Source organism: Microcebus murinus, chromosome 19, assembly GCF_040939455.1.
Source record: "Microcebus murinus isolate Inina chromosome 19, M.murinus_Inina_mat1.0, whole genome shotgun sequence".
NCBI classification, from domain to species: Eukaryota; Metazoa; Chordata; class Mammalia; order Primates; family Cheirogaleidae; genus Microcebus; species Microcebus murinus.
Window position 1 is genome coordinate 23,189,511 of NC_134122.1, and position 16,332 is coordinate 23,205,842.

Genomic DNA, 16,332 nt, shown 5'->3' on the forward strand with positions numbered 1-16,332 from the left:
TAAAACTTAGTGGGTACAGTGATGGGCTATTTAATGTGGGGGCACTGAGGAAGTGTGGGGGAGAGGTGTGCAGGCAGGCTCCCTGGAGGAGATGGTGTGTATCAGAGGCCTTACCTACTTGTTGGATGACCCTGAACATGTCTTTAACCTCTCTGGGCCTCAGGTTCTCCACTGGCTAAAGGAGGAGTGTGGAGTAAGTTCAGTTCTGAAATTCTCTGCTCAGGTCCAGTCTGGCCCAGGGGAGCTCACGCCAGCTCCCAGGTACCAACTGCAAACTCAGAGCATGCAGGGAACCAACAATAGCCTCTGGCAGTGAAGACACAAGGCAAAGACGAGATATGTCTGCAGAGTTTAAAAAGGCTAAGTGGGGTTTTCAAATAAGGCTTTTTACCAAGCCTCCCATCGGCCAAGGTGCCAGGGGAAAAGTGCTTGGGGCTTTAGGCAGGAGTGAAATCCCTCTCCCTGAGCCTGTCCCTGAAGCGGCAAGTGGCTCCCAGGGGTCAGGCAGGAAAATGGCATTGGTACACGCCCTCCAAAGATTCCTGTGCTCCCGAATGCTGGGGCCTGGAGGCTGCAGGGCCACTGAACCCTGCTAAGAAGGGAGGTGGGCTGCAGCCACCACTCAGAGAGCTGTGGAACCCATGTCTGTGCCCTGTCTGCTCCACCCAGGGGGCACAACCTGAGACCTAGGCTGGACTCTGCCACCTGCAACCTCTATGAGAAGTGCCTGCTGGGTTTTACAGAGGAGAAACAGGTTGATGACTTACCCCCAGGCACAGAGACAGAAAGTATAACTGCTGTTATACCTGGGGCTAGGGAAGGGGATGGAGAGTGTTTAATGTGGACAGGGTTTCAGTTTGCAGGTGAAGAATTCTGGAGATGGAAGGTAGCCATCAGGCTGCACAATAATGAGAATGTACTTAATGCCACTGAACTGTACACTTAAAATTGCTAAGATGGTAAATTTTGTGTTATGCTTATTTTACCACCATTAAAAAAAAGAAAAACCCCTAGACATCTGATGTTTAACTGGTCTGAGTGGGCATGGGCATCCAGTTTGTTTTGAGACAGGGTCTTGCTCTGTTGCCCAGGCTGGGGTGCAGTGGTTCGATCACAGCTCACCGCAGCCTTGAATTCCTGGCCTCAAGCGATTGGCCCTCCAAAGTGCTGGGGTCACAGGCTGGAGCCATCACGCCCGGCCTGGCATCCCTGTGCTTAAACACCAATGGTTCTGATGACGGGTCTAGCACAGCAGGGCTGGGCCTCGCGATCTGCGCCACCTCGGGTGGGCGCCATCGCCCTGCTGTGCATGAGGACACCAAGCAGCTGGCTAGCCTCGAGCCTAGGGCCTTGAGTGGGGACCTGAACTCCTGGCTGACCCTGTGACCTTCGCCCTCTCCCCCTGAGGTGAAGGGAGGCAGCTCTCTCGGCTTGCTGGGCCACGGGGACAATGTGGGAGTGGATTCACTCCCTCACGGTCTACACCTGGCGAGGAGGAAGCAGCTTCTCCATGCCCAGGGATGGAGGAGGAGGAGGAGGAGGAAGGGGGTGGGAGGGGTGGGGGTGGAGAGGGAAGGGGTGGTCGCCTTGTCCACAGCTTCCCTCGGGGCCCCCAAGGCAGCCACCTCTGCTCACCCGACTTGCATATGGTGAACTCCATGGCGCCCCCCGAGTTGAGCAGCTTCTGGACCAGCGTCTTGGCCAGCACGGTGGGCGTGAAGAGCACGGGCCGGCGGCGCTCGCAGTGGAAGGCGCGCACCAGGCTGTAGGGGATGAGGCTGAGGTTCTTGCCGAGCTCGCTCTCTGGGTCCAGCTCTGGTGGGGGCAGGAGAGAGTGGCTGTCAGGACCCTGCCCCCCACCTCCAGGGTGCCCCCTCAGCCCTAGGGCCCGGGAGGCCTTCGGGGGGATGTGCCACCTGGGGCTGGGGCCCAGAGGCCACTGCAAAGGGCAGCAGCCGAGCTCCGCTGGCCGTGAGCCATGAGGCTTGGCCGGAGCCCTGGGTATCCAGCCCTGTCTTCAGGAGCCACATCTGTGGGGACCTCGTGCGGGGGTGAAAGGTGGGCGGAGGCAGACAAGGAGCACATGGATCCTCGGGAGGGAGGGGTTGCTGTAGCAGCTGGTCAAGGCTGCTTCTTGGAGGAGGGGCACGGCCTGCGACCGGCAGGCGCCATCCGGCAGGGAAGGGTGAGGTGTGGGAGCCAGGCCGTGGCAGGTGGTGGTGACGTTTTGCCAGTTCCACTTTGTCAAGCCCCATCTGGCTGGTGTGTGGGGTGCTGGGCAGAGACTCGGGACTGGGGGTCTGTTAATGTTCCCCAGAATCCAGTGCCTCGTCCCTTGACTTCTTCCCTGGCTTCTTTCTGATTTTCCCCTGGGGCCTTGGCCTACCTTCCCCTGAGCTCAGGGCCTGGCTGGCCATTGGCCGGGCCTTGCTGTGGGGGATGGTGTCCCGGTGTCCCCTGGTTGGATGGCTAAATAGCAAGAGGTGCTCAGTGGGTGGAGAAATCAGTCCCTGACACTTCACAGCAAATAGCCCCGTTAATGTGGCATCTGGGCTCAGAGTGACCACAGCGCCATGAGGGGTGAGCTTGGTGGACGTCACCCCGGGAGGCTGCGTGGTCCTCCTGGTCAGGCCAAGTTTTAGGCCCCTCACAAGACCAATGTGCCCTCAGGGGGTGCTGTGTGGCCCAAGGCGGTGGGGAGGGGTCTCGCAGTCACCATGTACCTTCCTGCTTCTCGGTCAAGAGCTTGGTGGCGTCCAGCGAGTTTCGGGCCAGGCTGCCCAGCGGGCTCCCCGAGATGATGCGGACCCGCTCGTTGCTGTTCATTCGCTTGTACTTGTTTTCGGACCTGCTGACGAACTGGAGGAACACAGGGAGGGATCAGTCGGTCTCCTGCTTCTGACCAGGCGGAGCTGCCTTGATCCTGACAAAGCCAGACCTCTCTTCAAATCCCAGCCCTGCCCGGGGGTCCCTGGCCCAGTCAGTTCCCTGTAAGAACTGGAGCTGCCCAGCAGGTGGCTCGAGTAGGTAGTAGGTCAGTAAGTGAACAAATGCTCGAGCTCCCAAGCCTCTTTCCCAGCCAGACCCTTGATAGCATCTCCATCAGTCCCACCTACACTCCTGTGGGGACTTTGGGTGTAGCCTCTGCTGGCACTTGGGACCCGCTGTGCCCTGGCTGGTGAGGACCCCTGACGGACAGCCCACACACTGTACATGTGGTGGTCATGCTCTGGACAGCTCTGTCTCCCTCGACACTGCTCACCATGGCCTGACCCCTGCCTCAGTATCCCTGAGTCTTTTGGGGGGCACCCACTTCCTGCTACAACTCACAGGGTTCAGTCCTAGAGGGCAGACAGGACGCCCCAGCGGTGGGCAGAGAGGCCAGGTTCACACCATGTTCCCAGGGCTACACTGTCCCCCCACACCCTTCCTTTGCAGGAAGGAGAATGCAGGCGAGCTGGGGTCTCAGCCCAGCCCTGGTGCTGGCTGGCGGCACGCCCTTGTATGAGACTCAAGGTTTCCAGACTTATGCATGACATGTGGGCGAAATGGTGTGTCACTGTAGATGTCCTCCCTTGAGGAATATCTCAGACTTTGCCAGGGTCCCCTCCCACCTGGTGTCTCTCTGCCACCTGTTTGTGTCCACCTGGGTTTTAGGTCCCACCAGGAACCATTGCTCTGGGTTTCCTCTGTTCCAATGTCAGGATGGAGCAGTGGAGTGTCACACTGGCTCTGCTGGGGCCCAATTAGCATGGCAACTACCCAGATACACGCTCATGGGACTACATTTTAATATAACTAAAACTTAGCTATTGTCAACTGGTAACATAAGAAATGGTCATAAAAAGGCTCCCGTACTTATGTGAACTCACTTCTGAACATACCACACATTGTGCTAATCAATTTTTTAAATGTAATTATCCATGCAAAAAAAAAGTTTGTTTTTGTTTCCTTTTAGAATTAAGTAAAAGGGAAAAATCCTTTCTGGTCCTGAAGAGCTAAAATGTTTCTGTAGATAGCACCTGCTGGGGTTCCCTTTTCTCCTTGGCTTCCAGGATGCTCAGATAAATTTAATGGTTAAACCAAGGAGCTATGCTGGCCTAGATATTGGGAATGTTTGTTTTCTTCCCCTGATACACTGTTGCTGATTTTTCTATTAATATTTGAACAGCTGACTTAAGTTTCTTTTGGCCACAAGTTTCCTCAAATCTTTTATGAAAGTGGGACTTGCTTCCAACAGTCACTGTCTACCGACTGTCTACCGACCTGTCGCTGAGAGGATAAAACGGGACAGCAGATGTGAGGCCCTGTGAAAAGTTGCAAGTGGTGTACAAACACAAAGCATTGTGATTCTGATGCAGGCGTCTGGTCTCAGTAGGCAGAGGGCAAGGCCACAGCCAGCGTGATTGCAAAGTCAGTGGCTCGCTGGAGAGCTTTACCTGAAGGAGTTGGCCGAAGAGGAAACTCGCTCGGGAGAGGCGGGGACTGACCCGGGGGTCGCTTGTTGAAAGCAGCTCTTCGGGCTGCAGGGTGTTCTGAAACGAGTTTATCAATCAGTCAGACCCGGCTGGGCTTGGCAGGGCTGGTGAGATCAGTGATGCTGTTGAGAACCGGCGACCTGTCGCCAAGCCCCTCTGTGCCGAAGCTTCAGTTGTGGGATCAAAGGGTTTCAGAAGGGGGTGGACGGGGAGGGGTAAGAGGAGTCATGAGACTTGGAGAAGGTGACTGTTTGACAGAGGCCAGAGACAGCAGAGCCGACAGTCCAGCCGGAATGGGAAACTGGCTCAGCCACCACCCTTTTCCCTGGCAAAGCTGGAGCCTGGGGAAGGGCACAAGAGGATGGGGCTCCATCTAGAGAAGGTGTCCCCTTCCTAAAGATCCGTGCCCCTGTAAGTCACTGTCTCAATAATATGAATGGATCCCGCCGCCCCCTGCTGTTATTCCCGCCAACAAAGACCTGGGGAGGCGGGTTTGAGGCTGGCGAGGTCCCTGTCCTTGCTGCCCTGCAGGGCCAAGGGGCAGACCTACCCGGAGGGCCCGGAGGGTGTGATGGGCAGGGTCTGCCTCCTCGCGGCCGCCCCGGTGCATCAGGCGCTGCAGCTTGACCAGGAGGAGTTGCTGGGCTCTGGGGAGGCAAGCGGGGCAGAGCCTCAGGCCGGGCCTGGGCCAGCAGCGGCTCTGCATGGTGCCCGTGCGGGTGGGGCCGTGCCCGGCCCTGTGGATGGTGTGAGCTCCGAGCCCCAGGGCACCCCGGGGAGAAGACAGTGCCTCGAATCTGAGTCTGAATCCTGCCTCTGGCTCCGACTGACTGTGGGGCTGTGGCAAAGTGGCTTCACTTGTCTGAGCCTTGTTTCCCTCGCCTGCAGGCCTGCCTGGCGACGCCTGCCTGGCGGGACTGGCCCGGGAAGCAGTTTCCAGTCTCACAGACACTAAGGTCTCACAGATGCTTTCCAGATGCCTGCTGTGCTACCTGACGCGCCACCTGCACTCAGGACAGCCAGGCCTGCTACAGCCACCTAGCGTGGCTGGCACGTGGCCTACGGAGGAGAAGTGACTAGGGGACACAGCGAGGGCACAGAATCGAGTGCCAAGCTGTCTGGTTACCACCAGCCTGCAGGAGGTGCTGGGCGAGAGAAACGTCCCTGCGGAGGCAGGAAAGGCTTCCTGGGGAGGAGGGACTGGGGGACCTCCCTGTTCAACAGCCACAGGCGTGGCCTTTCTGTGGCCTGGGCTCCTCTGTGGCCCCTTTGCCGATGCTCACGGCTTCCTCAGCCCCTGCCCTGCCTGGTCCTCCTCGCGGTCAGGCTCTGGCCTCACCGGCTGTAGCTGGGTATCGTGCCCACGTCCAGGTCCTGGTCCGTGAAGAGGTCCACCCGCGCACACAGCCACTCGTGCCTGTCCTGATACATGGTGTCTCGGACGTGCACGACGTCGTCACACTTCAGGGACATGGTGCAGGCGTCCAGCTGGCTGGAGATGTTCAGGTTCAGCCGGATGTAGAACGAGTCCCCCGACGTGATCAGGCCCTCCTCCACGTCCTTCAGCAGCTTCCGGTACCCTGCGGGGGGAGGGGGGAGAAGAGCCGGCTGGCTGTGGGAGCAGCTCCCAGAGCAAAGTCACTCACCACCGCCCTGAGATAATGTGCCCAGGTGACACGTGCCTCTAGAGTTCATGGCTAGGGAAAAGTTCTTCCCTGATGAATGGGCAGCCGTGTCATTTACCTGTTTTCCTTTTTCTCTTGGCTGCCAGGCAGTGCGGAGCTAAAATCTGTGCAAAGCTGCAGCCATCGCCTCTACTAGCATTTCCACTACGACCTCCACGCCTTTCCCAGCATGGCACAGCATTTGCTTTTTTAATTTTTTTAAATTGATGTACAACTTACATATGGCAAACTGCATACATTCTTAAGTATTTAGTTTGATGAATTTTCACAGATGTATACACGGGGTAGCCGCCACCCAGAGAGCTCTCTGTCAATGCCCTTCCAAAGGCGCCTGTCCCCTAACCGCTGTCACGGCGGATAAGCTGCGTCTCGCGTCACGTACAGGGAACCCTAACAGTACTCGCTCTTTTGCTTCTGGCTTCGGCTGCTCAACATCACCCCCCTTGGGTTTGTCCCTGACGCTGCCGTGTATTGGGAGTGCGTGCGTTTGCATGGGTGTGTTACACTCCACACTATGCGTTTATCCATTCTCCTGTGCGCACATCTGTATTTTGCAGTTTTTGGCCACTGTGGATAACTTACAGTGAATTATTCTTACAGGTTGCTTTTGGTGCAATATGCTCATTTCTCTTGGATATGGTGGAATTACTAGGTCATGGAGTGCATATATATTGAGCCTTAGCAGATACTGCCAAATGGTTTTCCAAAGAGATAGGACCATGGTACGTGTTGTTTTAACCTTACGTGTCATTGTCTTTGCAAGTAAAGTTTTGCAAATGTTTTGGAAGGAAGCAAGCAAGGTGTAAACCATGAGTACAATAAATACAGCAAGCTCTCTGCAAATGTCCATGATATAAATTCACAATATAAATCCCCAAATCAGCCCCCCATGCAGAGGGCTGTGTAACGCAGCAGAAGCTAAACCAGTTCTAACAGCCAGGCCCAGAGTAACCCGCCAGGTGTCTATACCACACATTCCAGGGACGTTTCAGCCAGCAGTTGTCTGGCCCATGTCCCCACTGTGTGTCGTGGAGGAACACGGGTTCTCTGGTGGGTCCTTCTGGGGGGTCTGACTTTGTCCAGTGCATGTCAGCGTCCTTCCTACCCACCCAGCTGGGTCAACAGCCATCACTCTCTGAGCTCTCTGCCCCCTGTGAGCAAAGGGCCTACAAGCAGGTCCCTGCAGAGTGAACCTTCTCTTCCTGGAGTTCCAACTGCGGGGCTCTGCCCCCGCCCACCGCTGGGGGGCGCTGCCCACATCACAGTCTGTGGTGCTACCCGCCAGTGGGCAGGGCACTGCCCAGAGATTTTCCGCCTGGCCGGAAAGCCAGGCCTCGGGAGCGGGGAGCAGCCTGCCCTGCGTGTGGGGCGACTCGGCCTGCGATTGGGGACAGAGTGTCATTATCGTTTTCCCCATGGGCAGGACGCTGCTGGGAAGGAGCCGAGCAGGCGGCACTGGAGGGCGGCTAGAAAGAAACGGCTATTTATGCTCTGTTGAAACATTCATGAGCCCTGGTGGTTAAAAATAAAATCCAGCTGCAGAGATGATCATGCAGGAAAGCCCAGCGGTGAGAGATAGAACTCAGACCTCAGGGACACAGGAAATGGAAAACAAAGCTCAGGGCTCTGTCCTGGAGATAACAGAGGAGATAAGGAATCAAAGGCTGCTGGGCCCAGATGGGAAGGGAGGGTAAGGCCCACCGTCCTGGGGGGGTGGGGACCACACAGCAAAAGGCCTGGGGTAGGGGATGTGGCTCGAGGGCCTTGCTCAGAGGTGACGCCACCCTGTGGGGCCACCCCAGAGCTGCTGCCACCCATGAACTTCACCCTGGCAGGGAGGATTGATCCAGGCCAGGGGCACTGCCTCCTCCTGCCTGGGTCTGACACGTGTGCTTGAGGCTGGGGATGCTGTGTCCCCTGTGCCAGGGCAGGTGCGTGGGGACTTGGCGACAGAGCCCAGTATGAGACAGCAAAGCCATGATCTGGTTGCCAGCATCCTGTCTGCTCTCCCAGACCTGCTCCCCGGACCCTCCTGATGGAGGGTGAGGGTGAGGAGTCGGGGCTCTGGGCGGTGGGGTCACTTGTTTGGTCCGGGACCTGCCCCGACCCTTGGCCAGGTCTGGAGTCTCCTAGTCTCTTGTCGGCCAAGCCTCACCTTCCTGGTTGACCTTGTAATGCAGCGTGACGGGGCCGCTGCACCTCTGGATGGTCCAGTGGGCCTCTTCCTTTGTGCACGTGTCCAGGGGGACACTCTGCCGCTCGCCTCTGATGTAGCCTTCCAGCTAGACAGCAAAGACACACCGTTCTGCCCCAGCTCCGTGGGCAGCAGAGTCTCGGGGTGAGACTACTCCCCTCGGGGAGTCAAACATCCCACTCAGGCTGCCGAGGGCAGAAGCATCCTGGGAGCAGGCATGTGCTGTGTGTGTGCACGGGCTCCAGGAACACGCGTGGGGAGTTGGGGAGAGGAGCGCCTGGAGGCTGATGGTAAGGGCTGCTTCCAGCTCCCACCTCCCACCCAGGGGTCTGCAGCTGGACACAGGGCTCAGGGGCTCCTGTCAGCAGGGGGCATGCGTTGTGACCTCTGGCCCCCCCCCCCAGCCCCCAGCGCCTCACCAGCAGCAGCTGGTGGCCCTTGTGGAGGCCCGCCTTCTCGGCCAGGGAGCCCGGCTTGACTGAATGCACGAAGCTGCCCCGGGCGTTGCCCCCCAGCAGGGTGAGCTGGGTGATGAGGCCGTCACCGTTCAGTGTCGTGTGCAGCACTGAGGGCCCGGGGCCCCGCACGTGCCCCACAGACGTGACCGAGGGCCGGAAAGGTCTGCGGCAGGAAATGAAACGGCAGTTAGGCAGCTGCGCTGAGGAGAGAAAGGCTCCACCAGGACACGCCAGGGTGAGAGGGGCGCGGGGACCCTGGTGGCACAGCCTCCTGCGTCCATCAGGGGCTGGGGCGTCCTGGCCCCCTTGCTGGCCACGTGGCGTGACATGTGGGGGAGCGAGGGGATGAGGGGCCTTTGTCCCGCCCCTGCCCCACCCCGGCTTCCCCTGTGCGCGATGGCAGAGGCACCTTTCCAGAGAGAACTTCCTGAACATGAGGTTGACCTGCTCCAGATCGTAGGCGTCCAGGCCCTCAGACTGGTGGGAGGAGGAGGAGGAGTGGACGGAGGGGGGTCCAAAAGAGCAGCGCTCGTGACTGTCGTCTGCAAGGGAGCAAGGGCCTGTCAGCACCCGAATGGAGGGAGGTTGGCCCTCCCACCCCTGCCTGTCCCTGAGAGTCCCCGAGGCCCGGGGGCACAGGCAGTCCAGCCCTGCGTCCTTTCCGCGAGAGCCATTCCTGCCTCTAGGAGTGCCCGCTTACTAGGGATATGGTTTTTAAGAATCCTTTTTTATCCTTTTCTTGTATCTGGAAAGGTGGTGGGGTTTGGGGGGGTGTCTTTCCATTAGCAGTAGCTGGTTCTGCCTTTCAATTGAGTCCTCAGATTTTCATTTTGGGGCCACCCTGGGTCTCCCCAACACCCACCAGCTTCCACCCTCTGGGCCTGAGCAGGGCAGAAAGAGGAGGCTCTGGGCCGGACACAGAGGCCCCTCCCCACATTCTCACATGGCCTGACTGGGGGGCCCTGGGGGAGAGACCCCTACTCCACACACCCTGGACCTGCGAATGCTGCTCGGGGCTGATAACAAAGGCTTCTTCTCTGCAGAGGGATTTTTCCCCGACACTGCAAAATACCTTGGATGGTTGCCCAGGCCTCTCCTCCCAGCTCTCCCCTTTCCAAACTCTTTCAATTCTTCTCATTACCCAGCCTCAATGAGGTGCTAACCTCTCTTTAACACTTGGTGGCTCCAATGGTCCCCATTAAGGAGGACCACTAATCTTGCCTCTCATCTGCTGGCAGCCTTGGTTGGCACGGGGTGGGGGCAGAGTGGGGCAGCCTGGACCCAAGGGGGCTGGCAGGACATGCCTGGGGGCTTCTGAGCTGCAGCCTCCTGCTGCCACCCTCCGGAGGCGAATGTGGAGTCATCTCCAGAGAGCCCCGATCAGCACTTCCTCCTTCTCTCCCTCCCACTGACCCATCCAGATGCTCCTCGGGTCTGGGAGCCTGCATCCGTCTGCCCCACTGGCTCACAGCTGTAACCTCACTGTCTCTGCCAAGGCAGGGACTTGGGGACGTGAGTTTGTGTGTCTCCTAACGTGAGTTTGTGCATTTGTGTGCTCCTAGCACGAGGCGGGGAGAGGGGTGCTGGGCCGAGCTGGACTTCCTGGCTGGGGGGAGGGTGGCTGGTGCCTCACACACGCTCTGCCCTGGAGACCGAGCCCACGGTCCTGGCTCTGTGCGGCCTCCTCACAGCACCAGCCCTGCCTGCGAGGGTGTTTTAGGACCATCCCATAGCCTCAGCCCTGTCTGTGTCAGCCTGCCTTACACCCCCCCATTTCAGGGAATGAAAAATAACCTGGTCCCCTCACCCTATACTCATTTTATGCAGGTTGGTTACCAGCTTAACGTACGGATTTCTTATGAGCACTCCCTGCGTCCGCGCCACCCTCCACCCTACTGTTCTTGCGTGTCTCTAAGACTCCCTTTCCTCATCTGCGGAATGTGATAACAATAGTATTTCCAGAAGCAGCCGTTGGATTAAACTGGAGCTGGTACATGGGCCAAGCATCTCTGCAGGGCTTGGCCACGACTCACGAGAGCATTCCTCCTAATTGTGTCCCCACTGCCCATGAGACAGAGAATGTGCTCCCAGGGCGTCTCTGGCCACAGGCAAGCCTGGGGACAGAGGCTCATCTCCTTCTCTTTGTCATTCCACAGGCATTTCCCGAGGACCTACTATGTGCAGGGCCCCTTCCTAGGCAGGCCCTGCTGTCGGTCAGAGGTGTGTGCAAGGTGCCCTGCTCTCGAGAGAGGCAACTGTGACCCTCCCAGACCCGACAGACACCTACCGTCCAGGTCTAAGGCGTCGAAGCCACCGCTGTCGTTGTCTTCTTCGACTGTGCTGCAAAACATGAGGGGGGCAGGGAGGGCACTCGTGTGAGTTGAGTGTGTGTGAGTGTGCATGTGTGTACATGGGTTGGGGGAGGGAAGGACGGCTGAGTTCTTGGGCCCAGACTAGCCGGGGGCAGGGTGAGCAAACTGGCACATGGTGGGGCCCTGCAGATGTCCCACCTCCTCCCTCCACCTGCCACCCACCTGCGATGAGGCGCATCTTCCTTGTAGCGCCTGACGATGGAGTCGTTTCCCGGGGGCTCGGCGGTGATTGACATGATGCTGCTGCGGCTCCGGTGGGGCTGCTTCAGACACACACAGACGTGTTGCTGGAGCCGGATATGCATGCGCCCGGGCTCCGCGGGCATAAATACCATATACACAGGGACTAAATTTAACTCGGATTGGTTCTGCCCCCTGACTCAGGCAGTGTGGGCGCAGCGACCCGGTTCTCGGCAGCGACCTTGGCTGGAGAAGGCTCGCGCTCTGCCTGGGGTGCCGCAGCCGCCGAGCTAGGAGCACATCTGCTCACACATCTGCTCACAGGGAGGATGCAGGCGGGAGGGAACCAGCCAAGGCCCTGGAGGCCACGGGGTGTCTTGCCACCCGCACAGGCTGAGCGCGATGTCCCCCAGCTGCGCCTGCTGTGGGCATGATGGACACTGTGGGGCTGGAGTGTGGTCGGGAGGGCAGCGGATGCCCCTGGACAGCACAGCTGCTGGAGGGTGACCTCTGAAACCAGGCCTGCCGGCTCCTGGCAAGGGCTGCCTTAAATAAGAGCCTTGGATTTTGCCACTCAGAGCCGCCATCAGACAGGCATCATTCGTTATGAAATCTCTGCCTCCCTTAGGGGCTGATTTTGTAAGCTGAGCCGACAAGCTTCCTAGGGCTTCCCCTCGGGGTTAGAATTTCCAATCCTGTGCCTTCTGTTGCCTGGCTGGGGGCGAGTGGCACTGGATGCAGTGGCTGGGACCCTGCCTGGCTCTGGCCAGGTGGGCTGCAGCTGGGGAGTGGGGGACGCTGGGCCAGGAGGGGGCCCAGCCTGGGCTCTGTGGCGGCTCCTGCAGCTTGCACTGCCCCCACCCCCAGCCCTGAGCCCCCAGGCCTCCGGAGCCGCCAGGGGCGAAGCTGTGGCAGAATTTTCAGCTGCCTGCTCGATTTGCTACAGCCCCTCGGAGGCCGGCTCCTCCTCCCACCAAGTGTTAAATTGGGAAAGCAGGCGGCAGGAAGGTGTAAATACATTGTGAGGCTGTGGAAAGGTCTTTAAATAAACATAAGGCAGGCTGGGCTGCAACCCAGGAGGGCGAGGTGGGGACCTGGGCCGGGTGCTGGGGGTGGGCGGCAGGGCGGAGACGCACCATCTTGGAGAAGGAGCTGCTGACGGGCAGGGAGGGCAGGGAGTTGGAGGAGCGGGGGATGGCGTCGGCGCCTTCCTCTTCATGTCCCTTGACTGTCCCCAAGATGCCGGAGAGATGGAGAAGGGAAGTGTCCAGGGGGGTTGAGGTGGAAAAGAGAGAGGAGAGAGAGAGAAAAGGGAGGGAAAGGAAATCAGAGCAAGGCGCACGGAGGGCAGGGCTCTCCCACCAGGCCGTACACCCTGAGCCGCCTCCTGCCAGGTGGGGCACGGACCCCCCTCTGGCATCTGCAGGAGGAAGAGTGCTCGAAACCTTCTCTTCCCATCCCACCCTACATGGAGGCTCCTGGGAGGGCCTTCTTCACCAACATGCCCCTGCCCCCTGCCAGGGCCAGCCCCAGCAGCCCGGGTCAAGGGGGATGACGTCATTTGCCTCTGGGGACATGCTGCGCATTCTCTGGGGACAATGGACAGCTGGGGGCACAGGTCCCCCTGCCCAATTCTCCATCCTCAGAATGGATTCCAATTCACCCTGACAGGCAGGGCTGGCCAACCAGCGAACCAGGGCAAGTGGGGACGGGGCAGGTTTGTCCCCCCTCAGTAAAGCCTCCCTTGGCGTTGCCCCTGCTGCCTGGGAACTCTGCACACTCCTCTCGGCTCTCATCTGATGGCTTTGTCATCTGTGTTCTCCTGGTCACCTCCTGTCGTGCTGTGCGTGCGTGTGTGCGCACAGACACAGACAGCCATAGACAGATGCACATACGCACCTCGGTTGGTGTGCACCTTGTTGTCCTCCCCCGGGTCCCTGGCACCTTCCAGTGGGAAGCCTGCCAGGGTCTGGTGAGGAGCAATGAAGCCCTGTGGCTGGATGCACCTCTCCCTTCCCTTTGGGACAAATGCCCTCTCTACTTCCCACGGGCCCCAGGCCCTTTGCACTTCCCTCCTGATAGGAGGGCCACTGAGATTCCTGACGAAGCCATGAGGGATCTGGACTGGGCCCCAGCTCTGGGCCTCTCCCCTGCCCTCCAGGCTTGACGAGAACTGCCTGAAACGAGGGCTTCCTCATTCTCTTGCCTTCCCCCGAGCCATCTAGAGGTCCTCCCTGTGCAGGATGGGCCATGTCTCCAGCACGGTGCCTGAGGTCTCAGCCCCGGCACTCTCCTGCTCTGTGCGCCACGTCTGCAGGGCAGCTTCTGTGCTGCACACTTCCTGGTCCACACCTCTGTTTACGTGCTAAGATCCGTCCTGAGGAGTCTCTCCGGAGACTGCCCGTTGGCCAAAATGCTGCCTTTTCCAGGCCCTGTTTAAATGTTCCCTTCACGAGGGATCTTTCTCCAACCTTCCTCCACATGCTCTCTCAGTGTCCCACGCACGTTCCGCCTCCTGGCTATGGCCCTGCCTGAGTGTGTGGGCTCCATGGGCATCTACCAAGACCTTCCAGCACCTGGCACATAGTAGGTGCTTGATTTGCCTGCACCAAGCCTTGCTGGCCGATCACGCAGACCAGCACGAGTGGGAGGGAGGATGCTGGAAGCAGTGTGTCTTGGAGGACCAGAGGCTTGCGGGTGAACAGGCAGCCTCATGAATCTGGGGACCACCCAGACCAAAGTCTTAAGGGAAGGGCACACAGTCCTCCAGCTGACAACCTGTGAGCAGAGACGCACAGTCAGCAGAAGAGTCAGGGGCTCTGGACAGACCCACCAGGTACAGTGGGGTGGGGTGGAGGGAACCACAGAGGCGATATGCCTGCCATCCAGGCTCCTGCTCGCTTTGAATACCGATAAACATTAGTTGCTATCTGGGCAGACCCCACCACCGGGGGACCCCCAAGGCCTCTCCAGGTTAACCCTGCAGGACTGATGGCCCCAGTGGGAGAAACAGATGGACCGAGAGAGCTGGAGTGACGGATGAGATGGCGAGAGGGATTCAGGCGTCTCACTAACCTTGAAAATCTGATGCTCGCTTCAGGCTGATGGGGGATTTGGCTCTCTGCAGCTGAAGAGAGGGGAGGGGAAGAAACAAGACGCAGGACACAAATCAAACAAGGCCCCAGACACATGTCACCAGAGCTAAGGAAAAAATGAAACGAGGTGCGCCATCCTGCCCCTTGTCACGTGGCCGCCTGGGTTGGCACAGAACGAACGCAATGCCATCTCCCGTGGCCGGGATGACAAGACGCAGCGGCTCCCCTGGGCTCGAGTCAGGCAGCTGCTGGTGCAGGCAAACAGCCTCCCAGGGAGGCCGTGCAACACGGTGCTGGCAGAAGACAGGACGAGAGCCAAGAGCGGCCGAGGGGAAGGGGTGACGCACGGGGACACGAGGCTGAGCAGAGCTGGGTACGCAAGGAACTGCCAGGACAGGAGGAGGCTCTCCCGCAGCTGCCCGCCACCCTCAGCATGAGGTGCTAAGGGTTCCCCGGTTGGGCTCCGATGTGCTGCTTCAGGGCCCTGGCTCATGCGTGCGGGGCTGGGAGAGGCCAGGGCACCGCCTGGGAGATGGCCTCCCTCCCTCGCTCCCTCTCTCCCTCCCTTCCTGCGTCCTTATCAGGAGCCGGCCTCTGCCACGACTGCACCAGGTCCTGAGGAAAGCCACAGGATTACTGCTGTCACTCCGGCTCCCCAAATGGTGCCTGGCAAGTGATGGCACTCCATACTTATTTGGTGGATAAACAAATGAATGTGGACATGATGCTTATTTCATTCTCTTTCTCTCTCTCTCTCTCCTTTTTTTTTTTTTTTTTTTTTTGAGACAGAGTCTCACTTTGTTGCCCAGGCTAGAGTGAGTGCCGTGGTGTCAGCCTAGCTCACAGCAACTTCAATCTCCTGGGCTCAAGTGATCCTACTTGCCTCAGCCTCCCCAGTAGCTGGGACTACAGGCATGCACCACCATGCCGCCTAATATTTTTCTCTCTATATATTAGTTGGCCAATTAATTTCTTTCTATTTATAGTAGAGACGGGGTCTCCCTCTTGCTCAGGCTGGTTTCAAACTCCTGACCTTGAGCAATCCGCCCACCTCGGCCTCCCAGAGTGCTAGGATTATAGGCATGAGCCATCGCACCCGGCCTCTCTTTCTCTCTTAACTTCGAGAGGGATTTAGCAAAAGTAAATAAATAAGCAAAAAGCATAAGTGGCGTGATTTCTGTTCACAGGGCTGGAACTGGTGGAGCCACATCTGAGTCCCGAGCCCCGCCCAGAACAGGCATGGTCGTGACACGCCCTTGTCTGCCTGTAGGGCTGGCTCCCCCGTGCCTCCCGCCCAGGGGCCTGACGCGGGCACCTGTGCCGCCTGCCCTCCACGCCCAGTACCTGGATGCCCTTCAGGTTCATCCTGCGCCGGGGCGGGTGGTAGGGCAGGAAGTACTTGCTGTCTTCAGGTGACTCCTCCGAGGTTGAAGAATCATCTGCTTCTTGGCCATTGGTCCTGGGGCTGGCGTCCCCGAAGCTCTGTGAGATGATGGTTACGGGCAGGTTCCTGGGCAGGCTCTGAGGACAAAGAGAAGGTGGCGCTGGTGACATAGCTTGATGGGCAGCTACTACTGGTTGGCAAAATAGTGAGGCCTCCCAAGCCTGACACTCAGGACGGCCACTCTTTTCTGAGCCCGCCGTCCCTGAGGCCTCTCATTCCGGCCCGACTGGCCGCCTCCTCCTAGGCCTCTTGTCCTTGCCGCCCACCCACCTGCGGGGGCCTGGACCAGGCTCTCGTCTTCTTTAACAACAGGAAGGACATCGCCTCCTACCTGGTCTTGGTCACTTAAAGCTGATGCCATCACTATATTTCCAATTTCTAGCTCTGTTCCTAAGCTAAAAATATTACAGATATTGCTGAATGACT

The 16,332-nt window shown here is 58.7% G+C and overlaps 1 protein-coding gene across 1 annotated transcript in view; it reads right to left on the reverse strand.

Moving 5' to 3' along the window:
• CARD11 (caspase recruitment domain family member 11) overlaps positions 1-16,332 on the reverse strand; it is a 106,412-nt gene that overhangs the window by 4,875 nt on the left and 85,205 nt on the right. The window contains exons 10-22 of the mRNA XM_020281496.2: positions 15,807-15,983; positions 14,443-14,494; positions 12,504-12,595; positions 11,350-11,447; positions 11,103-11,155; positions 9,225-9,357; positions 8,777-8,978; positions 8,319-8,445; positions 5,818-6,058; positions 5,029-5,125; positions 4,440-4,535; positions 2,724-2,859; positions 1,636-1,815 (exon numbers count right to left, since the gene is read on the reverse strand). Of these exons, the coding sequence (XP_020137085.1) occupies positions 1,636-1,815; positions 2,724-2,859; positions 4,440-4,535; positions 5,029-5,125; positions 5,818-6,058; positions 8,319-8,445; positions 8,777-8,978; positions 9,225-9,357; positions 11,103-11,155; positions 11,350-11,447; positions 12,504-12,595; positions 14,443-14,494; positions 15,807-15,983 (1,684 nt within the window). The remainder of the gene's footprint in view (positions 1-1,635; positions 1,816-2,723; positions 2,860-4,439; positions 4,536-5,028; positions 5,126-5,817; positions 6,059-8,318; positions 8,446-8,776; positions 8,979-9,224; positions 9,358-11,102; positions 11,156-11,349; positions 11,448-12,503; positions 12,596-14,442; positions 14,495-15,806; positions 15,984-16,332) is intronic.